The sequence below is a fragment of the Spinacia oleracea genome, chromosome 3 (genome assembly GCF_020520425.1).
Source record: "Spinacia oleracea cultivar Varoflay chromosome 3, BTI_SOV_V1, whole genome shotgun sequence".
Classification (NCBI taxonomy): Eukaryota; Viridiplantae; Streptophyta; class Magnoliopsida; order Caryophyllales; family Amaranthaceae; genus Spinacia; species Spinacia oleracea.
The window spans coordinates 76743334-76768299 of NC_079489.1; the positions used below are offsets into that span (position 1 = coordinate 76743334).

The 24966-nt window shown below is 36.2% G+C and overlaps 2 protein-coding genes across 2 annotated transcripts; one reads left to right on the forward strand and one right to left on the reverse strand.

The window, feature by feature from the left end:
• Positions 1-13: 13 nt before the first annotated feature.
• LOC110790614 (uncharacterized) lies at positions 14-8395 on the forward strand. The gene is made up of 5 exons (XM_021995408.2): positions 14-131; positions 383-495; positions 7610-7681; positions 7780-7856; positions 7948-8395. The coding sequence occupies exons 2-5, from the start codon at positions 481-483 to the stop codon at positions 8213-8215; spliced, it is 432 nt and encodes a 143-aa protein (XP_021851100.1). The 5' UTR covers positions 14-131; positions 383-480; the 3' UTR covers positions 8216-8395.
• A 9244-nt stretch (positions 8396-17639) lies between these two features.
• LOC110790619 (uncharacterized) lies at positions 17640-19469 on the reverse strand. The gene has a single exon (XM_021995409.2). It carries the CDS (start codon positions 19467-19469, stop codon positions 17640-17642), a length of 1830 nt encoding a protein of 609 aa, XP_021851101.2.
• Positions 19470-24966: the final 5497 nt, after the last annotated feature.

The window sequence follows — 24966 nt, forward strand, 5'->3', positions numbered from 1 at the left end:
AAAACAAAACATTATAGTACTAAGAGTTCCAGGACAACTGAAAACTGCAAAGAGTAATCAAAGAAAGAAAGAAAGAGAAGTAGAGGGTGTTTGTTTCGTGGGAATTGGAGAAGACGAAAGAAGATTACGAGGTACAGCTCTTCAATCTTAAAACTTCCTGTTAATTTTCGTACGAAGTGTTCTTTGAAATTATTTAATCGATCCCTAATTATAGTCATGTCATAATTATTCTGCAATTTTCTTCAATCTCAAAACCCTAATTCTGCTATGTAATCATCCTGTTAATTCATTTAGTCTGTGCTAAATTCACAATGAACTTGTTCAATTGCAATGCTTTCTGTAGTAATCGAAGTCATTTCATTTTTATATTGGTATTTTGCAGACTGAAGAGAGGAAACAAGCTGCTGCAGATGTTTTGTTCAATTACTCCAATTTGTGGTGGCCTGTATTGGAAGTCGTGTTCGTCCTTGTGATTTGAGAATGCATCTTATGAAGGTAATTTATAACCTATTTTTTTTAATTTTTTTTTTTGTTTTTCTTGTTGTTGTTGCTAACTATGGTAGTTGGCATCTACATAATTTTGTTATTGCTTGAATATTTTTGTGTTGAAATGAATAGTGGATTGATGTAATAATTATTAATTTGTACCGTGATTTTGGGGCCTTTAGGATTAGTTTCAGCAGCTGATCGATTGAGTTTTAGTGAAGTGACTTATTATTACAGAAATAGGTTAGCATATCTACTACGGAGTATGGAAGTATGAAGCCAGGAACTACTTTCATAGTAAATGTAAAACTCCAGCAAGCTTTCTTTCTTGTTCAGATTTCATATTGGGTCGAACATATGGTCAGTTAATAGGGGGAGGTTGTTGCAATGCCATCTAGGTTTTAATTTTAAATAAAAAAAGTATGCACCATCCGTGTACTGGTGATATTACCGAGCCTTTTAATGCTGATCTTCCACGGATTGTATATTTCTCAAATATGAATATTAGAGTTAAAAATGTGTGTTCGCTCTCTGTCCCTTTATGAAAACCTTGCATATTATTGGTTAAAAGGACTTTCAAGCCATTTATGTCCTTGTTGGAGTTTTAAGTACTTGGCACGGGTATTTAAGATGACATTAAGGGTCTGAGTAAAGGTCCAGATACAGATGATCACCACGCCGGGATGAGATACCGCTCGGAATCCCACTGGGGGCTGCAGTGGGGAATCTTTGACATATTATTACTGATCTAGAAAAGAGTAAATACACATTAAGGCAAATCCCAAACACTAGAACAATTAATTAGAACCATAAAGCTTGAACCTAACTTCCCCACCTTATATAGGAAAGGTTGAGAAGAAAACCTCGTGAGTAAAGCTAATTACACAAATGTAACAAGTAACATCAGAGCTACGACAAGCCACTATAGAGCCTAAACATACTAATTCTGAAAACAGCCCTAGGATCTTTGGAGCTATCTGTAACAATTTTCTTGTGTCTCTGCAAACACATTCTGCACTGGATATTTTTTCTTCTCTCCTATAAGCTTTGGCAGCTTGCTGCACTTCAAGATCGTGAGGAAGGTAACCTCTTACAAGCTTAAGAATCTGCAAAATCTTAGGCCAGAAAAGACCAAAGAAGGAATATTCTCCATGATTTTGAATACTCCACTACATCATTCTGTCTTTGGTAGAAAAGTTGTGCAGGATAGTCAACCATTTGACAAATATTCCTTTTGGGCTAGCCAGTTTATTATAGAAGATCTTTTCAAGGAACAAAAGTAACAGGAATCTGCATACTTTTGTATAGCTTTGGAAATTATCGTCCTTAACAAAACTATCGTCCTTAACATAACTTTGGAAAACAAACCAAACCATTTGGTACAGCCATACTGGCATTTTCCAAATTTCATTTAAACTGATATTATAAGAATGATGTCATCCTATCCAAACCTTATTTCGTTTAATTGCAACAGCCTATAGCTGCTTTATTCCAAACAGATTGATCTAACAGTTCCCAACCTCCTGGACTTCTATAGACTCAGGAAGACAATGTTGATCCCTAGCCACCAAAGCTCTCTTGGACTGATCAGTAGTGAGATAAGTCCTACAAAATCTCTGAACTTCTTTTAGCACCTTAGGAGTAGAAAGATCTGGCTCTCACATCTAAATGGTAGTGCTTACAGTTTCTAGAAGCCACATATGTAAAACTGCTTTTGTTTGTCCAATTCAAGTCCCTTATGCTTTAGAGTTTAGAGAACTTCATGAAGCTGAAAATAACAACCTCACGGAAACAGTATTACCACTATAGAAAACCATCAGATCATCCACAAACATTAAATTAGTAATCTGAACTTTTTCACGCACAGTATGAAAATTAAATCCGGATTTTCACTCATTTCAATCTTGAATCTTGATAGAGAATCCATTCCAAGAGCAGACAGAAAAGGAGAAAAGGGATCCCCATGTCTAAGACCCTGTTTAGCTTGAAAGGAAGCACCAGGGTTTTCATTTAACAAAATGAAATAAAACAACACATTCTCTAATCCAACTCACGGAGGTATAAGGAAAGTGGAAAATCCATTTCATTAGTACATTTCTCTAATGGAGTTATAGAGTTTCTTCAAGTGTGCTCTAATCATGACCCTAGGAGAAAGAGTCCTGGTATAGTTTTTCACCAATTCGGTTGCCATAAGGATGTCATCAGAAATGTGTCTCTGAGTTTTAGATGGAGCAACATTGACTACTTCTCCCACCACCTTTTTGCATTATACTAGTTAATCCCTTAGTAATATTTGAATTAACCAAAGAGCAGTAAGAAACAGGTCTGCAATCTTAATAGTTACAGTATTAGTAGATTTTGGAACTATAGTAATCGATGCACAATCAAATTCTTAAAGAGCAGCATATTCCTCAGCTTTAATATGATGCCAAGATTTTTTAAAGAAAAGTGTTTTAAAACCATCCAGGAGCTTTTTCTGTCCTCAATACCTTTAAGGCTTTAAGAGCCAGGTCAATTTCTTCAGTAGAAACAGGTTTAACTAGTAGAAAACCAGCTTCAGAATTCGGATGAAAGCCTCTTATCAGTTATCAACCCCAGGAATCACCTCAGCAAAAGATCCCAGCAAATAATGGTAGAAGCTATAACTTCCTTCTAAATGTCATGAGCAACGGATGTTGACCAGTTAGATACTTCAATATGCCAATACGTTTTCCATTTCTCCTTTCCTTCAAGGTTGTAAAGAAGTAGTAAGAATCACCTAATTGGATCAACCAACAACAAGAGTTGATAAGCGACCCCAAAAAGGTGTCTAATGTTCACGAAATGCAATCCATGGACAACAGAAACTGAGATTGAGCAATAAGTTATTTCATAGTATCAGTGAATCACTTGTTCATTTAATAAAAGAGAGTTTGATTAAAGTAACATTTTGATGCTTCCACCTAAGTACCTAACCCAAATCCCCCCTTCAGGAGAAAGTCATACTTAGGTAACCATACGTCTAATTTCTCAAAAATAGGAGCAGACTACTTCATTAAATATTGGCTAAGTTTTAAATGGTGATTATCATCAATACAACCATATCTTAGTAGGTTTCCTCTTAACCTTCTTCTTACTTCACTAAATTATATTGTTCTAGTGAGAATATATAAGAATCATTCTGTTTGATAGCATCCCTGCGTTCATCATCTTAAGGGGAATAAAGATGTATTTAGAGGCAGCCACTCCGGATTCAAGAAGGGGAAAAGAGGCAATGGAGAAGTCCCAAGATGAGAACACAATACAATATTACAATCACTCAAAAACTAAGGCATGTTCATAGACCCAAGGCCGCCCAATCGTCAAACCAAAAAGAAAGAGAGTCACCCTTCCCAACTGCCCACTGAATGGACTGACAGAATAAGGGCTACTCCTTCCGAACCCCTTCTTTAAAGATTCATTTGTTCTTTTGGCTGTTAGATGTAATGAACTAAATCAAAATGGCTCTTAAAACCTCTTCGCTTCCTTTCCATGAAGTAGAATATGGTCGTCCCGTTATCGGCTTATCGCTTTTGGGTCAATTGAAAACAACCTCTCTGCAATTGCAGGGGTAAGGTTGCGCACACCCGACCCTCCCTTACTCCGCTTCTTGCGGGAGCCTCTTTGAGGCAATGGGGTAATGATAAAGATGAATGACTTCTTTAACAACAAGATTGTGCTCCTATCCACCAAATTTTTAAGAGGCGAGCATCATTCGGAGCTTTGACACACCTTATACCAGCCCTCCATGGCCCTTTGGTCTTGTTATCCTATCCAAACCTACTAAGTGCAGCCGTATGGAATTGTCCCCCGTTCCCCGTAGGAAGTTTCTCATGCATTTATTTATTTCCTCCTTATAGGAAGGCTCATGGCTTGCATATAGTAATTGGGAATAGTGTCTAGGGTGGAGGAAACGAGGCACGACCTACTAGCCATAGAAACCTTAACCTTTTCTAAATTGAAGTTCACTTTTGCTTTACCAGGTCTATTGAGGGATATGGGAAAGCGTAAGTAAGGGCTAAGATCCGTAGTCTCCTTGAAGCTAATAAGCACATCAAAGAATAGGCTCCTATCTTCCATAGTGGTATCAACAGAGAAAAGAACTCTACTTTTTACCTCATAAAAAACTTCCCATTTCCCTTGAGCATATAGTTTTATAATAGTATTACGGGTGGTGTTTTTTTAGTTTAAGTGAATAAAGAATAAGGCAGTGGAGGAATAAAAGGGAAAAAGGAGGGGAAGGAAGACATTACTATATTAAGTGGATTCAACCTTAAGGTAAAATGAGAAGTATTTTATGGGAAAAGAGTATAGGGAGAAATGGGAAGTGCAATTTTTTTGGCAGAGGATGGAGGGAGTAAATATATTGGAAATGGTCATGCAGTGAAGAGTACTACTTTCAACTAAAGTTTGATGTATTTTTTTTTTTTGGGGGGGGGGGGGGGGGGGGGGGGGGGGTGGGGGAGAGGGGGGGGGGGGGGGGAGAGTAAATGTATTGGAAATGGTCATCCACATATTGTTTGCCAATCATCAAAGATGTAGAAAAGGATAGAGCGGAATTTCAACACTTCATATAGTTTATGACTTTATTCTTCATCTCAAAAGCTTCTATAACATATTTGTGTGAATAAAGAACAATATTTACTGTCTACTCAACTCGTGCAACACACGTACCCTTTCACTAGTGGTAATAAAAAAAAATTGCAGAAAAACCTTGCTTGTTGTTTATTACTCCTCTTCCTTTGATATCCGCTACATACTTTCTCTTTCTCCCCTTCCTCTGTTCAACATTCATCCACAAATATTAGATTATTGTTGATAAGATTTCTGAAGTTATTGCTTGAAGATTGCTGAAGTCCAGAGGTTTTCTGCCCGGTATCTTTATTTTTCTGGTCTTTCTGTGTGTGTAAAATTAGGTCATGGCAAGGATAAATTCTCAACGGTTTAAGTTTAAGGAAATTTGGAGCATTTTTCTTTTGCCAGCAAGAAAAAATGTTGGAGTTAAGAAAGTCAAAGAATTAGGGTTTAGGAAATAGGTTGTTGTACGACCTGACTGACAAGTGTTACCTTTGAAGATGAAACCGAGTAATTAGATATTGCTGGGAAGAAACTTTGATCTGAATTTTAGTAGCTGAAAATTGTCATTGATGGCTGTACTATCTGATGGTATTTTAAAATTTTGAACTTCTCTTGTTCTCTAATGTGAAAACCTGCAATTCAGTCAAGTCCTGTGTTTTGGGCTTCGGTCATTAGCTATAAATCTGCTAGGAGGACAGGGGTTGTTCTTGCTACTGTTACTTTTGATTTGCAGAATTGCATCTCATTTAATTTCTAAGTCTATCTGTTCAGTAGGACTACCTATGTGATATGAGATTGTTTGGTTGATTTTATGTCTACTTGTCTCACATTGAAATCTGATGAATTCGATGTCCAATCTTGAATGCATATTATGATTTGCTCATGTCAACTTAGAACCAGATGAAGAAGTTTTTCCAGTTATTAACTTGGTTAACAGAAGTCACAAATTCATAGCTTCATCGGGAAGATGTTTTATGTTAAGAAATGGTTATGCATTTTTGAGGTGTATACATCACGTACGATGTGTCGTTGATTCCTTTCAAAGAATCAAAATCCAGGCAGAGTCTGGTTTAATACTGAGCTTAGCCATATTGTTGATGTGATGGTCTCTTTCAGATTGTTATAGTAAAAAACATGTCAATGTCAGGTTCTGGATATATTTTTCGCCTTTCTTTTAATTATTTATCAATTATGCCTTTTTAATTGAATTGTAAAGAGCCCAAAGTTGAATGAATGTATTGAGCAGTAATGCAATTATGTTTTATGAACTATTTGATAGCTAAAGATTTAGTTTGTGATGCTCTTTTAGATTATTATAGATAAAAAGAATGTCAAGTTCAGGATCAGCAACTGGAAATTTGTCCTTCTTTTAACTATGTTACCTTTTTGCTATTCTGCTCAAGTTTGTGGTGCGGAAAGTTTCAAAATGTATTTGTTCAGTGTTGCAATTATAATTAATGTGGACTATTTAGTAGTACATAATGAGTTTGCAAAGCTCTTGAACTAAAAATTTGAATAATCTATCATATTGGAGATGTTGTGTCTTAATTATATTTATATAACTTGTAGAATCATCCTATGCTGTGTAACTATTGTGAAGATTTCTCACGAGCTAATAACATTCTGATCAGGCGAAACTTGGTTGAATCATAAGGGGACCCATATAAGTTCTTTTTTATGAGGTCTTAACAATTTCTAATTTTGTTTAATACTTCCTTCGATTTTTAATACTCGCAATGTTTGTGATTTCTACACTATTCACATATTATACTTTGACCATTGTTGGTGATTTATACATAAGATAAAACATAGTTATGTTGGGATCTTGTTAGATTTGTCTTAATATGTATTTTCAAAATATTAACTTTTTATAATTTTTGCTTAAAGAGAAATAAAGATATTAATGATCAATATTATGCATTGGTATGCGTGAAAGTGACAAATGTTGCGAGTAAAAATGAACGGAGGAAGTATAAGTTTTGAAATTGGGAAATGGAAGTGAAAGTTTTCCTTTGCTTTTCATGCTTTCAAAATTGTGTGGAAGTTACTTTGAATTTGAACTATCGGCAGTTTTTGATAAAATTATCAATTCTTTTCGTACCGGTGTAGTGCTCATTGTTGTGAATGAACCTTGAATATCTTATGGAGTATGGACTATGTCGCTCAACTCCTAAGTAGTCCTAAGGGATGTGTTGCCCATCTATGTTAAAGGTAGTTTCGAAAGTGTTGAACCAAGGTTTTTGACTTTAGGCTAGCATAGTAGCATATGCATTTTATTGGGTGTTTGGGAACTTGACAAGGGGCTGTTCTCTGTTGTTTGGGTGAGAGAAACTGAGTCAGAGAGAGAGGAGAGGGGTGGGTAGGGGAGTTGAAATTTGATCAGTTCTTTATCTACTTAGTGCTTACAATAGACACCTTTTTATTTACTCCCCGGAATTATGCTATTTGAATTGCTTTTGTAAATTTTGTAATTGTAGACTTTGTAGTGTTACAAGTGAAATAAAGATATTTAGTACTATTGTTGCAGATCACGAGTACAAAGGTGGAGCCGCCACCATCGCTGCCTAAATTGATGACACTTACTAAGGGTTTAAAATTGGTAAGCATTTTGACTGCTTTCTGTAAACCGTGTGCGTCATACAGAGACAGGTTTCACTTCACATTGTCTAATACTGTCACTGTGCTGCTTATGTGTAGGCTGAGCAGTGGGTGAAGAATATGCCTGGAGATGTGGAGGAAGCAGTGGAAATTGAAACGGAATGTAGACCTTCTAGGTTAGCTTTTTGGCCCCCTTGTAACGCCACATCTTAGATTATTGCCTGTTGAAGAGGAAACTTATTAGAGTTAGGTTTTGTGTGTTTATAGGCTTGGTCTTGGGGCAAAAGTTCCTCGAAGATCCCAAGTTGGACCTTTAACTGATCCTGTAGAAAGAAGATTGCATAACAAGTTTGGTCTGAGCAGAAAGAAAACGGCTGGTGATGAGGTTTCCAATCCACCTCCAAAGAATGAAATAGATAATGATAATGATGATGATGACGACGATGAAAATATAGATAGCAGAACTAATTCTTTTTCCAAGAAGAGAGTTGCTCCTCTCTCCAGAATACAGCAAGCAAAGAAGAAATTCAAGTAACTATCTTTCTCGTTTGTCCTTGAATCTTTTTGATGTATTAATTATCCCGATGATAATTGTTAAATTTTTTATTTAATGCTAACTCTTTGGAGATCTTGTATGACTCTGTGAATTGAATTAACTGGTCCAACCTCAGAAATGTTCCCAGAGGGATCTTATGCCAATTCCAGTTTCAAGTTCCTTTCTTGCCCTCATTTCCTCAGAAATGTTCCCAGAGGGATCTTATGCCAATTCCAGTTTCAAGTTCCTTTCTTGCCCTCATTTCCTTCCTTGATTGTATGATTTTATCTCTAGTCCCTGTAAAGCACATATGAAATCGATGGTAAAATTCTGGCAATCCATCTAGTCTGAACTTGGACTATAACTTTCAAACCTCTCCCGGTACGATTGTTTACTTGGTTTCAAGCTCAATGTTAGAGAACTTATATAAACAATGCCTAAAAGCGAGATCATATGGCTTAATTTCTTTGAACACAAATGGGAGCTTCTGTCATCTTAAGTACAAAGTATAAACTAGCAGCCTAATAGATTTAAGTTGTACAATACTGGTGTCCACTTGTAAAATTATCCTATTTCATCTTAGTCTTGTATATCTTACTCATTAAAAGCTATTTTTTTGTTGATCATTTAATCTAAGTTCATGATGTAGTATAAATCATATGGCTTTTAAATCATAAAATCAAAAACTGAAAGCTGATAGTGATACTAAACAAACCCTAAGGGCTCGTCGGTTTTTAGATTTTGGTTTTTTAGTTTAGTAAGTCCTACTCCCTCCATATTTATTTAAAATATATACTTTAATCGTCACGTAGTTTTAGGAGGGTGAGTTGAATTTGTTAAGATAAGATAAAAGTGAGGTATTGAGTTATTATTTATTGTAAGAAATTGATAGTGGCTGAATTATTCAATGTAATAAAAAGAGTATGTGAGTAAGTGTGGGACCACAGGAGGGACATACTGATTAATATAATTGAATGTGGAGACTATGATATGCCAAAATAGAAAGTGCATCTTTTAATAAAATACGACCGAATAAAAAAAAGTGTACTCCCTCCGTCCCTTAATATTCGACCTGTTTTGGCTTTTTGCACTATTCACATAATTCACTTTGACTCTATTTTATTTATAGTGTATGAAAACAAATGTTAGTATATAATATATTGTTGGATTCATCTTAATATATATTTTCAAATATTAATATTTTTGTAACTTTTTATAATATGTAGTTAAAGAAATTGATGGTCAAAGTTGTGCATTGGCAAGCGTGTCCGGTCAAAACAGGTCGAGTATTAAGGGACAGAGGGAGTATCTTTTAAATAAATACATAGGGAGTATGATTTATATTGAATCATGAACTAAAATAAATATAGTTATAGTAATTATGTTAATTTTGAAAACTGACAAAAATACTTTTTATGTTTTTCATATTTTTGTTTTTAGTCTTGTATAAAATAGAAAACAGGAAATAAAAAACGATACCAAACAGACCCTAAATTATCACAGATGTTTCTATAATGCTTTTCACCATTTTTAGTTGGGATTTTCTTGACGCAAATGTAAAGTTGGAGTTTCGAGTTCTATGCATCATCATCAAGTAGATCAAGAGTGAAAGTCTTTTGTACCATTTTAAAATAATCCTTGATGACATAATATCTCAATTTCACAATACTTGCATCATTTTTTTTTTGCACAAATGGTTGAAATAGATAAATGGTTGAAGTAGAACAATTTTGCTCATTTGATTGCAGGAAAGAGAAAATGTAATTTATAAAAGGAAAAAAGAAATGCTGATTGAGGCATAAGGTCGTCAAAGATATGTTGTCTAATTGAGTGATATCTTTAGACTGTATAAAGTCTCAAATGAATAATGCGGATCCGTTTATGAAAGACCTATTTAAAAACTAGTTATGAAAACATCGAAACAGATGAGCTTGAGGCCTATTGGGTGGATTTTAAACAATGAACTCCTAATTTCTTTTTTAACGCAAACTACAGAGAATATATTAAATAAAGTTAGCATGTTACATAGTTTTTAAACAGTGAAATCGGGATACTACGTCCAATATTATCTAGATTGGAAGTAGACCAGAACTTAGCCCACCAAAAACCAACAAAATTCCTTAGCATGACAACTAGAGTTATAATACATTCAAAAGATAACACCTACTATAAACACGATCTCTTGTAGACCAGATATAGAATAGAAGAAGCTCATTAAATCAATCAACAAGTTAGTTTCCATTTCCTCCTGTAGCATGTGCCCGTATCATCATTGCAGATTTCCTGTCATTCTCATAGTCAGTTTGTACTGATGCCGGTGGATCAAAATGGGATTTATGACCAACTGCCATATCCATAGCAATAACAACAAGTACATGGGCCACAAGATTTTTATGACGCGGGATGTGCCTGACCTCAAGCTCCCAATTCCCATTCATCAGCTTCCTCACTTCCTCAATGACAACCACCAACTCATGATGAGGGTAAGGATTCATAGTCAAAGTATCAAGCATGAAGATCAGAGAGTTAGCATCTGTCTCCACCTCTAGCACTACAAGAAATTGATTAATTACCAACCGCTAAAATTGGTTGGTAAAACGCGAAAAACGGTTGGTAAAAGATTTTGCGACCGCCAACGCTCGCAAAAAGGCGGTCAGTTTTCACTTGGACGGTAATTTAGTAAACTCCGACTGGAAGGCGGTCGCTAAAATTTACCGACAGGATTAGCGACCGCAATACACAGTCACTAAATTTACCGACAGGATTAGCGACCGCAATACACAGTCAATTAGTGACCGCCAAAGCAGTTGCTAATTTAGTGACCGCTAAGGCAGTCGCTAATTTAGCGACCGTCTTGACGGTCACTAAATTAGCGACTGCTTTAGCGGTCACTAATTTAGTGACTGCCTAGGCGGACACTAAATTAGTGACTGCCATGGTAGCGGTCACTAAATTAGTGACTGCCCAAGCGGTCACTAAATTAGTGACTGCTATGGTGGCGGTCACTAATTTAGTGACTGCTTTGGTGGCGGTCACTAAATTAGTGACTGCTTTTGTGGCGGTCACTAAATTAGTGACTGCCTTTGCGGTCGGTAATTATGCAAATATCATTTGCAGCCAATTTTGTAAAATCGCATATATACCTGTATTATATGCCTGTATAAATATTATATATATACCTGTGAATATTATATATGCCTGTATATATACGAATTTATATAAATTCTGTAAAATTGTATGAAACCTGCTCGATGTTATAATATTAAACCTGTTCAAAGTCATACAACAAAGATTCATAATACACATAATGTTGTTCAAACATGTTAATACGAAAAGTTGCCACTAGTTCAAACTAATACAAGAATACTAACTACCTAACACAAAGGTGTCCCGCCGCCGGTTGGATCTCGAGGGTCCTGCGACTGCGAGAAAGGAAAACCAGTACACTGACTGAACATCCGCTTGTAAGACTCCATTGCCTTTTTCATCTGGGTGGCATGTTCTTCTCTTTCTTGTCTCTCCCTTTCTCTCTCTTGTCTCTCCCTTTCCATCTCCCTTTGGTGCTCTAGTCGCTCTGCTTCTCTTTCTTGTCTCTCCCTTTGCCTCAAAAGTAGATCGTCCTCCATAGGCTTTAACATCTGATTTTTTGTTGTTTCAAGCTCAATGGATTTTTGGGTCAACTGTTGTTGAGTCTCTTCCAATCGAGATGACATTTGAGAATAAATAGATGGGGTGTATGAGCTAGAAGAACTACCACCCCTTCTAGATGGTGCAAAGTATAGAGAGTCTCCCTTCTTTCTCCCACCTACTGTCTCAAAGTAGATTTGGTTGGGATCTTTAGCAATGCCTTTTTCAACACATTCAGCAACATTTTTTTCATAGTTTTCCTACAAGAATTAAAATGATTATCACCCATGCATAACAAATATATTAAATTGAGCACATTTAAACTTAAAACATATTTCATAAGGTTAGTTTAAACTTGCTAAGTCACATTCAAACGTAGTTACTCACATCTAAGGTCTATTTGGTCGTTATAGGTCATATTTTGCCTAAAATATTATTTTCTCGCCCAACTTTGAACTAAGGAACCAAACTTGTCATTTCAAACCATTTACATGTTTTATGTGGCATATTCAAGGTTTCTAAAACCGATTCTAAGCAATTTAAGCACATCTAAGGCCTATTTGGTCGATATAGGTCATATATTAGCTAAATAAGGTGTTTTCGGTCCCATTTTTCAACTAAATCACGTAGGGGCTGATTTTAAACTTAAAACATGTTTCATAAGTTTAGTTTAAACTTGCTAAGTCACATTCAAAGGTATTTACTCACATCTAAGTCTTATTTAGTCGTTATAGGTCATATTTTGCCTAAAATGTCATTTTCTCGCCCAACTTTGAACTAAGGAACCAAACTTGTCATTTCAAACCATTTACATGTTTTATGTGGCATATTCAAGGTTTCTAAAACCGATTCTAAGCAATTTAAGCACATCTAAGGCCTATTTGGTCGATATAGGTCATATATTAGCTAAATAAGGCGTTTTCGGTCCCATTTTTCAACTAAATCACGTAGGGGCTGATTTTAAACTTAAAACATATTTCATAAGGTTAGTTTAAACTTGCTAAGTCACATTCAAAGGTATTTACTCACATCTAAGGCCTATTTGGTCGTTATAGGTCATATTTTGCCTAAAATGTCATTTTCTCGCCCAACTTTGATCTAAGGAACCAAACTTGTCATTTCAAACCATTTCATGTTTTATGTGGCATATTCAAGGTTTCTAAAACCGATTCTAAGCAATTTAAGCACATTTAAGGCCTATTTGGTCGATATATGTCATATATTGGCTAAATAAGGCGTTTCCGGTCCCATTTTTCAACTAAATCACGTAGGGGCTGATTTTAAACTTTGAACATGTTTCATAAGGTTAGTTTTAACTTGCTAAGTCACATTCAAAGGTATTTACTCACATCTAAGGCGTATTTGGTCGTTATAGGTCATATTTTGCCTAAAATGTCATTTTCTCGCCCAACTTTGAACTAAGGAACCAAACTTGTCATTTCAAACCATTTACATGTTTTATGTGGCATATTCAAGTTTTCTAAAACCGATTCTAAGCAATTTAAGCACATTTAAGGCCTATTTGGTCGATATAGGTCATATATTGGCTAAATAAGGCGTTTTCGGTCCCATTTTTCAACTAAATCACGTAGGGGCTGATTTTAAACTTTGAACATGTTTCATAAGGTTATTTTAAACTTGCTAAGTCACATTCAAACGTAGTTACTCACATCTAAGTCTTATTTGGTCGTTATAGGTCATATTTTGCCTAAAATGTCATTTTCTCGCCCAACTTTGAACTAAGGAACCAAACTTGTCATTTCAAACCATTTACATGTTTTATGTGGCATATTCAAGGTTTCTAAGTAATTTAAGCACATTTAAGTCATATTTGGTCGATATAGGTCATATATCGACCAAATAAGGCATTTTCGCTCCCATTTTTCAACTAAATCACGTAGGGGCTGGTTTTAGACTTTGAACATGTTTCATAAGGTTAGTTTAAACTTGCTAAGTCACATTCAAAGGTATTTACTCACATCTAAGTCTTATTTGGTCGTTATAGTTCATATTTTGCCTAAAATGTCATTTTCTCGCCCAACTTTGAACTAAGGAACCAAACTTGTCATTTCAAACCATTTACATGTTTTATGTGGCATATTCAAGGTTTTTAAAACCGATTCTAAGCAATTTAAGCACATTTAAGGCCTATTTGGTCGATATAGGTCATATATTGGCTAAATAAGGCGTTTTCGGTCCCATTTTTCAACTAAATCACGTAGGGGCTGATTTTAAACTTTGAACATGTTTCATAAGGTTATTTTAAACTTGTTAAGTCACATTCAAAGGTATTTACTCACATCTAAGTCTTATTTGGTCGTTATAGGTCATATTTTGCTTAAAATGTCATTTTCTCGCCCAACTTTGAACTAAGGAACCAAACATGTCATTTCAAACCATTTACATGTTTTATGTGGCATATTCAAGGTTTCTAAAACCTATTCTAAGCAATTTAAGCACATTTAAGTCATATTTGGTCGATATAGGTCATATATCGACCCAATAAGGCATTTTCGCTCCCATTTTTCAACTAAAAGAACTAAGGGCTGATTTTAAAACTTAAAACATGTTTCATAAGCTTTGTTTTAACATAGTAAGTTACCTTGATTTTCTTTGCTTTGCTACTACAAGGGACTTTCCCTTTACCCGGTACTTCCTTGGTGTGTGTCTTCAAATATAAGTCACCGGCTGTAGGCATCACACCTCCACTTTCCTTTGCCTAATTATACAAGTAATTTTTGTAAATAATCAAATTAGTAACAACGTTAAATGAAATTAAGTTACATTATTAAACTTACCATTTTCTTTGCAGCCTCAGTTGTGGAAATGGAACCTTGGAAATGTGATGGTTCAACTTTTTTGGTTAATGAACCCCTTCTTCTATTTTTCTTAGCCTGCTCAGATCTTTTCTTGAATTCATCATCATCCACGTACTTCATCATTTCTGCATGCACTTCCTCAGGCATCCAATCTGGCTTCTTTCCATTACTCTTTCTTGTTATTTGGTAGTGGATGTACTTAACCCGTTTATATGCATTTGCATGGTAATCATGCACAGCAAGGTGATCAAACTCAGGCAACCATTTATAGGTCCTCTACACAAAAGAAAAGAAGGGATATTTTGTTATGTTACAATTATAGCAAGTTGATGAATAAAAAGTGATACATTACATGATATAAAATCGAATATACCTTGAACAGAGTGAACCAATGTTCTTTTGTATCCTTATCAACTTTGGTATAACACGTCCAAGGGCTCTTGAAATATTTCTGGATGACGTTAGTAATATCCCGCGAAATGGAACTGTGATCAAACCTTACATGGTGGAATAGGAAAAAGCACAAGTAACGTTAGTTTACAAAATTCATACATGAGATAAAATAATTAAAATGTAACTCTAAGTCTTACCAAAGTTCACCCGGTGCCATCCAAATCACTCCAGAATCCTCAGCTTCTTCATTTGCTTGTGAATCAGGTACCACCTCTTCAGAGTATTGACCTTGAGTTTCGTCATCATCAAAGTAGGTATCAAGTGAGGGTTGGGTCACCCGTGTAGTACCTCCACGGCCAGCTCCATGGCCACCTCCATGGCCACCACAATGGCCACCTCCACGACCACCTTCACGACCACCTCCACGTGCACCTAAACGACTGTGGATGGCTGAATTTTCTCCTCGATTGGACATCTGTTTATTTAGTAGAACACAAACCAAGTTTAAATAATTCAAATTTCAATCATAAGTTTACCAAACAACTACATAATTCCTCGATTGGACATCTGTTTATTTAGTAGAACACAAACTAAGCATTAACATTAATAAACTTACACTACATATATAATTACCTAATAACAAGTAACAAACAACTACATAATTCAAAGTTCAATCATAAGTTCAATAAACAACTACATAATTCAAAGTTCAATCATAAAAGACAACACACATAGTATTTCTTAAACCTAAAATTAAACAACCAAATAGAATCAAAATCAGCCATCGTCATCATCAGCGTCATCATCATCGTCATCATCATCATCAACGTCATCATCAACGTCATCATCACCATCATCTTCATCCTCATCTTCATCATCCTCATCCTCGTCCTCATCACTCATACTATCAGCATCACCATCATTAATATCGTCATTATCATCATCATTTTCTTGATCTTCATAATCTGGGATCTCATCTGGAGCACAAAGAGCTGAAGAAACCTCATTTGCATCTTCTTGCAGAAAGTCTAAGTCAACCGGAGCATCAATCACAGACCTTGCCTTAGTTTTAAACACAGCCCACCATTGGGCTTTATCCTTCTTCAAACTGGGGTAATGTGCAAAGTATACTTGACTAACTTGATAAGACAATATAAACGGGTCATACTTTGGGTATCTCTTAGAATGATTGACCTCAACAAGTTTGTATTGTTCATGAATGTTCATACCCTTCACATAATCCATCCAGCTGCACTTAAACAAGATTGTCTTGTACTCTTGAAGCTTACCACAATAAGAAACTTCAATCACCTCCTCCAAAAGGCCAAAGTAGTCAACTTCATCAGGACTTTGTACACACACTCCATAATTCATAGTTGACTTGTGTTGGCCGTAGTCATGAGTTTGAAAATTATATCCATTCACATAGAACCGACTCCATGTCCTTACTTGTCTAGAGGGGCCCATCGCAAGCGCCCGTGTCACATCATTAGGACTCAAAGAGCGGAGAACCTAATTCGTAGAATTAGTCAGTAATTTTTTTTTCTTTCAATGACTAGTGTAAGTAATTAATATTGTATATGAATAAAAGCAAAATACAATTAATCTCACATGTGACTTAAACCATCCAGGGAACTGGGCTTCGCATTTACTCCAAATATCCTCCATTACTATGTGAGGTTGAGTTTGGAGAATGTGCTCCTCAAATTTCCTATGGTAATTAAGGAAATAAAGGTTAAATACGTCTTCAGAAGAGTTTACAATAATTAAATTATAGTTTATTACCTTTCATATTCACCTAAGATACCACTGTTTGCAAGCACATAAAGATGTGCTCGATCATACTCCATGTCTTGCAAGAAGCGCAAACGGACATTAGTAGGTGCACGACCACAATCAACCCTGAACATCTCGGGGATATTAACGTCATATTGGTTATCAACAACCGAATGGACGTTTCTTCCTAGATCCCTTGCTTTGGTGTCAACCTCGGGTTGAAAATAGTGGGAACAAAAGTTCGAAATCTCCTCCATTAGGTAAGCATTGCATATGGAGCCTTCTACACGTGCCTTATTTCCAACCTTACGCTTCAAATGGTTAAGAAACCTATAAATTATGTAAGTGTGATTAATAGTTACTAGTTAACATATAAGATATTTAAAGTAATAATTTATTTACGCTTATTTGTATTACTTTGATTACCTTTCAAATGGGTACATCCACCTGTACTGGACGGGACCACCAACCTTTGCCTCATGTGGAAGATGAACTGGCAAGTGTTCCATGGAGTTGAAAAATGCAGGTGGAAAAATCTTCTCTAGCTTGCACAAGATCTCAGCTATATTCTTATCCAAGCGATCTATGTCACTCGCTTTGATAGTGGGGGCGCATAAGTCTCGGAAGAATTGACTAATCTCTGTAATTGCCTTCCAAACATGCAAGGGAAGCAACTCCTTCAAAGCAACCGGAAGTAACCTCTCCATGAAGACATGAAAATTGTGGCTCTTCATTCCATACAGCTTGCATGATTGAAGATTAACACACCTGCTCAAGTTTGAAGCATAAGCATCCGGGAATTTCAAGTCTCAGACCCATTCACATAACACCTTCTTTTGAGCCTTGTCAAGTGCAAAAGGTGCTTTGGGCATGGTTTGATTTCCATTTTCAAGCTCTAACTGGCGACGTTTACAATACTTAGCCATATCTTTCCTTGCATTAGTGGTGTCCGAGGTGCTGCCTTTCACATCCATCACAGTGTTTATGAGTTGGTCAAAAAAGTTCTTTTCAATGTGCATGACATCCAAGTTGTGACGAATAAGCAAATCCTTCCAATATGGGAGTTCCCATAGAATACTTTGTTTGAACCAACCCTTTTTGGCACTCTTCAACTTCTTAAGAGCTTCAGGACCATCAGTTGCTTTTGGAAAGTCCTTCACACATTGCCACAATTCTTCTCCACATATTATATGTGGACCCATGCCATGTTCAACTTTGTTTTTGCAGAAAGCTGTTTCATTCTTTCGAAAAGGGTGATCATGTGGAAGGAATTGTCGATGGCAATCAAACCATGAAACTTTACCTCCATGTTCAAGCCAAAATGACTTGCTTTTATCCATACAATAAGGGCAAGCCTTCTTTCCAGCAGTGGACCATCCAGATAGCATGCCATATGCAGGGAAATCACTAATAGTCCACAAATCGGTTGCGCGGAGGTTGAAATTCTGCTTGCTTGAGATGTCATAAGTCATAGCCCCAACCTCCCATAACTGTTTCAACTCTTCAATGAGTGGTTGCATGTACACATCCAAGTTTCCTTTAGGATTTTTAGGACCGGGAACGAGCAAAGAAAGGAACATGAATAGTCTTTTCATACACATCGATGGAGGCAAGTTGTATGGTGTAAGAATAACCGGCCAACATGAATATTGGGATCCAAATTTACCATGGGGGGAAAATCCATCCGTGCACAAACCAAGCCTGACATTTCGTGGCTCTGATGCGAAATTAGGAAAGGTTGTATCCAAGTGCTTCCACGCTTCACTATCACTAGGATGTGCGACGGTGTTTTGAACTCGGGGATTCTTGGCATGCCAAGTCATATCCTCTGAAATGTTCTTGGTAGCATACAACCTTTGCAACCTCGGTGTGATTGGAAAATAGATTAGAACTTTTGCTGGAATAAGCTTGCCCTTTTTAGTCTTCTTATACCGATCACTTCCACATACTCTACATTTATCTAAATGTGCATCGCCTTTCCAGAAGAGCAAACAACCTTTAGGACATGTGTGGATCCTCTCATGAGGAAGTTCCAAGCCCTCAAGAACCTTCTTTGTGCTATTGAAAGTTCTACCAATTTGGTTGTTATATGGAATCGCATCATTGAACAAAGATGCAAACCCATCCACACACCTGTGTTGTAAGTTGAATTCACATTTCAAACTTGCAATTCTTGATGCCATCTCCAACACAGATAGTTTGCTCCCTTCACATAATGGATCTCCAGCTGCCTTTAGAAGGTCAATAAACTTCTTAGCTTCATCATTTGGTTCTTCTTCAACTGAATTACTCTCTTCATTCAACAAATGCTCTTGATTATTTCCAAGAGCATCAATAACCATATCCCGATATGGATTTGGCTGAACACGCGAGGACTCTACTAAGCTTTCCCCTTGACATATCCATTGATAGTAATTACGAACAAACCCCTTCTTGTACAAATGTACTCTAACTGTTTCAGTATCATGGAAACGTCTATTATCACACAGGGGGCATGGGCATCTTATTTTGTCACCATCATTGCAGGTTGGATGCTCTTTGCAAAACTCAATGAACTCTCCAACCCCCTTGAGAAAGTCGGGCTTAAGATTGCGCCTATCAAGTCTATCATACATCCAACTACGCTCTCTTCTTTTCATGATACCAAATTCTACACATCTCACAAAAAACATGTTACTAACCGAATTCCATACAATTACTTACTACTCAAATTCATTCTCTAAATTATTCGTTGTTTCTCTAAAAACCAGAAGCATACAAGCTAAATTTATATAGTCATAGTTACTCTACGTTGCTACCAGCATAGCCTCAATGATAAATTATGCAGTCAATGATATATTGGTATATGCTAGTTTTTTTATAATCATTTTCATTCATCTCTAATAATCATTAAGTTATCACTATTTTAAACTTTTTTTTTAATTTCCTGGTTTTGCATCATTACTTTTTTTTACAGTGCCCTCAGGTTAAAGTTATCATTAATAGAATAAAGTAAAAGTGAGTATAACTTAAAAAAAGAGTATGAAAACATAAAGGGAGTAGAACTCAGAAAAACAAATGTAGTTTATAACACGTGGTTGTAATTTGTAAACATGTAGTTGGATTTGGGTACGTAGCATATTGAGTAAACTTCTTGTTAATTACTCCCTCAATTTCATATTCATATTCATAGCCACGATTATAATATCTCTCCCAGAGTAATTGATTATCACATATTTCAAATGTATATATGCGGTAAAAGTAAAATCTTAAAAAATATTTTTTAAACCAACAAAAAGTCACAGTGAAGCCCCAACTTGGGTGTTCCAATGAAAACTATAACATCTACATTCAACCAAGAGGATTGCAAAACTTTTAGTAATCCATTTTACAAACAGAACTACAAAACACAAAATCATATCATATTAAGTTCCACAAAGCATTGTCAGAACATTCATTATCTCGACATATTATAGGCTTATTGGATATATTTTCGCTTTCCAACAACAATAATATGCGTGTATCAATAACAATATTAACATTGCCGTAAAAAATTATAAATTTACTAATCTACCACGGATGATAAAATTTAGAATGAATCAATCAACACAAACAAATTTTATACAATTCCTATTACTATCAAATGATTTCTAAAACCAAATCAAGCCTACAAATTAATTAGGATGGGATTTAACACCAATTACAAAAGTCTCGAGATAGGATAGTTAAAAACAAACACTAAATGGTTAGATTTTAACCCAAACAATTAGAAGAGAAAAAAGAATACTTACCCTTAAAAGATCGAAGAGTTTACAGAGGCGGAGATTTACGATGAATAAACTACATTTGATATAAACAACAAAATTAGGGTTTGAAAATTTGAACCATTATACCATGAAAAATTAAGAACAAAGGTTACCTGAGGTAAGAAATTCGGTAATCCGGTGGTCATCTGGTCCGGCTGTTGGTAGCTGAGGTATGAAATTCGGCCCAAATCACCGGTAGCTGGATGGGTGGCCTGGACAGCGGGACAACGCGCGGCTTGGGGGAAGGTACCGCGGCTGCCTGGGTGGGTGACGGTGCGGTTGTGTGGCGCGGGTGGGCGGTGAGCCTGGGTGGCGCGGGTGGGCAGCTTCTTCTCCTTCTCCTTCTAGCGTATTTAATTTTTTTTTTGGAATGTTAACGACTGCTTCTCCTTCTAGCAATTAGGAATTGAGTTGTTGGTAAGGCATTAATTGTTTGACCGCTCTTTTTTTTTTTTTTAAAAAAAAAAAAAACAAATACCGACCGCTAATTGGTGGGAGATCATAAATAAGCGGTTACTAAAAATTTAAATGGCTTTTGGAATTATTCGGATATTTAGCGACTGCTACGTAGTCGGAACACAGGAAAAAGAGGTCACTAATTTACCGACTGCTGTACAAGCGGACGGTAAATTTATAAAATAGCGACCGCTAGTAATTCAGTTGGTAAATTAGCGACTGTTTTTTTAGCGGTTGGTAAATTTTGTTTTACTGACCATTTTTTTGGCGGTTGGTAAATTCAGTTGGTAATCAACCGCTTCCTTGTAGTGTAGCTTGTCCACATCAAAGGCCTTTGCAACAAAGCTAGAAGTTCAGCTGCCAGATGAGTCTTTGCATTAAACTTGCTAGAGTATCCCAGGAACCAATCACCTGTTTCCTTTCTCAGAACTCCTCCACCTCCAGCATTATCAATTCCTTTCAAAGCACCATCTGTGGTTAATTTCATAAATTCTCTTACTGGTGGAACCCAGGTTGGGGATGGAGGAACAAAATCACCAACTTTCTCCTTGCCTTTTCCCTGTAGGACAGAAACTGTTATTTTCCAATCTAAGTAAAAGGCATTGTAAAAAGAAAAGGCACTTCCCATTTTTTGTTAAAAAACTGAAGTATTCCTATGCTTCCACAAATGCCAAAAAGCCACAACAAAAATAACTTTTCATGAATCATTTAAACCAAGATTGTAATCAATCCAATTAGACCAAGTTGTGTTTTAGAAATTGTTGAAATTAAAACCATCTGAAGTTGAAATCCTTTGGAAAATAAAATTCCATAAGATTGAAGAAGACGAACAATCCCGGAATATATGTATATGATTCTCCTCCTGTAGATTGTATCTGAAACAAGTAGGAGAAATTTGATTAATAAACCTGTTTAGTTCCGAGCACATGGTAAAATTTCATGCACACAATTCCACAACAACATTTTGTATTTAAAAGGAGTTTTTAACTTCCAAAGACTTTTCCAAGGAAAAGGATGGGTACTCACAGAACTGGAGTGTGGATGATTCTCTGAAGAGGAGGAAAGAAGCATATTGCATGCAAATTTTATAGTAAAGGACCCTTCTTTAGATGGGGTCCATCGAATAAAAATCCTATATGTCAGAGGATTGAGGGATGGGAATAGCTAAAATTTGCTTCTTCAACTCATTGGATATTAAATGATCAATATCTGCTAAATTCCATTTTTCATTTTTAATAATCTGACTCACGAACCAATGGGCCTTGCTACCTGGAACATCCCTATCCATGTTTTTGTAAATTAGGCCTGAGCCCACCCAAGGATGATAACATAAAGAAGTTGTATTCCCATTACCAAAGCCCACAATTAAACATTTTTCCTGTAGACTACGACCTTTCAAAATATCCCTCCACATCGGAGAATTATAAGGTTTTGCAGTAGCATTGAAGGTACCTATCATTCATAATTTTGACCCAAAGTTTATTCGGTTGAGTTAGCATGGTCCAACCTAGCTTGGCCATAAATTTCAAATTCCAATCCTTTAATTTTCTAATTCTCAATCCTCCTGCCTGCATAGGTTTCAGAATATTATGCCAACCCGTGCATGGCACATACCTAGATTGATCTACTTTATTCCAAAGAAACTTCTCACAGTTTTTCTCAATTGAACTAAGAAAACTAGATGGTAAAAGAGAGGTTTGCATAGCATAAACTGGATAAGAATTAAGAACCGATTTGATTAAAGTACATCTGCCAGCCATATTAAGCAGTTTTGCTTGCCAACCCCTAATCATGTCCGTAGTTTTTTGAAGGAGGTCAGAGTAATTACTCAGTTTAAGTCTATTAGAACTTAAAGTTTAAGTCTATTAGAACTTATTTGAACTCCCAAGTATTTCCCAAAAGAAGAGGTAGTCTTTAGATTATATCTAGAAGACAAATCTAACCTTAAAGTATGGTTCATTTTGGAAGGAAATATGAGACTAGATTTGCTTAAACTTATACGTAAACCAGACTCATTCCCAAAGATATTTAAAACTTCCATAATTGCTTCTAAGTTCTCTACACTTGCTGTCCCAAAAAGGAAAACGTCATCAGCGTAAAAAATGTGTGAAAGAGAAATATTCCTAGAAAGCTTAAGGGGCTCCCATTATTTCCGTTTCACATAATCCTCAATCATTATAGACAATCTCTCTAGACATAGCACAAAGAGATAAGACGACAGCGGATCACCCTATCGAATACCCCTTGTTGGCCTAAACTCTTTTGTAATCTCCTCATTCCAAAGGACTGAAATAATGGGACTAGAAACACAATTCATAATCAACTCAACCATTGAATCTGAAAATTTGAATCCAAGAAGAGTATCCCTAATGAAACTCACTCCAAACTATCATACGCTTTTGTAATGTCAAGTTTTAAGGCCATAATCCTCTTTCCTTTCCTAGCCTTATTAAAGAAGTGAGCAAGTTCCTTAACGATCATAATATTCTCTTCAATACCCCTGTTAGGCACAAAACTAGATTGTAGAGGGCTAATTAGATCCCCTAAAACTGGAGTAATACGCTAGACTAAAATTTTCGTAATTAATTTATACATGGTGTTACAAAGACCAATGGGTCTGAAATCCGAAATGTATGTCGGACAATATGTTTCGGAATCAAAGATATGTAAGACATATTAATCTCTTCGGGTATTCGACATTTCTTAAAACAGTCTACTACAAAATCAGTAATTGTTCCACATAAATCCCCCCCCCCCCAAACGCTTGTAAAAAACAGTTTGAATACCATCTGGACCTGGGAATTTCATGGACTCCATCCTAGTGAGGTTAAGTTTAATTTCATCCCTAGTAGGAAACAACTTCATTTGAGTAATAGAATCATCATCCAGTTTGACTAGAGGATTGAAATTTGAAATTCTGTTACTGGTTAGTTGAGAAGTAGTAACTCCTACTTTCAAAGAGTTTAAAGGGGAACATTATGTAACAATTTGGAAGCAGAAAAATATATTTTTTGTCCCTCCCTAGATGTTTGTTATATGCTTGCTACTACTGGAAAGAGGATGAGCATACGACTCTTAATGAACCCATATCCATATTTTTTTGTGGTGTGATGTAGCTCACACTTGATGGGGATTCACCTACTTAGGTGTGGAAGTATGGTGGTTCCCTATGAGAATTGCAATATGGGCTATCTCTAGAGCACCTATGAGCATCAAGGTTTTGGACGTATGGTCAGTATTATATATGTTCAATTGTATGCTTTGACTGATGGGTTTCTAACCTCCTATTAAGTGAAGGAAATAATGCCCTTGGTCCAAGTATGCATTCTATGTTAAGTCTAATAAGTGCGGTTCAGTATTAATTAACAAGTTAATAATTCAGTGAGATCAAGTGAGCTGAATGCCTAGCTAGAGGCCGCTTCAGTTCAAGTGGAATTAATGATATTAATCCACAGCTTACTCTTGACTGAACCCGTAGGGTCACACAAATAGTACGTAAACGGATCAAGTATTTAATGGCATTAAATACTCCATCTATGGATATTCGGAATCGACGGATCTTGGTTTCAGTGGGAGCTGAGATCGTCACAGGCAAGAAATGAATGCTCCGGAAACGATGATATTGCCGGAAACGGAAATATGGATCGTATCGGAAATATAAATATTATCCAAGTCGTAGATGTTGCCGGAAACGGAAACATGGTACGTATCGGAAAATATTATCGGAAATGGAAATATTGCGGGAATCGGAAATATTGCCGGAAACGGAAATATTGTCAGAATCGGAAATATTGCCGGAATCGGAAAATAATTCCGGAAACGGAAATATTAAATATTTGTTCGAAACGGAAATTAATTCCGGAATCGGAAATATTAAATATTGTTCGTATCGGAA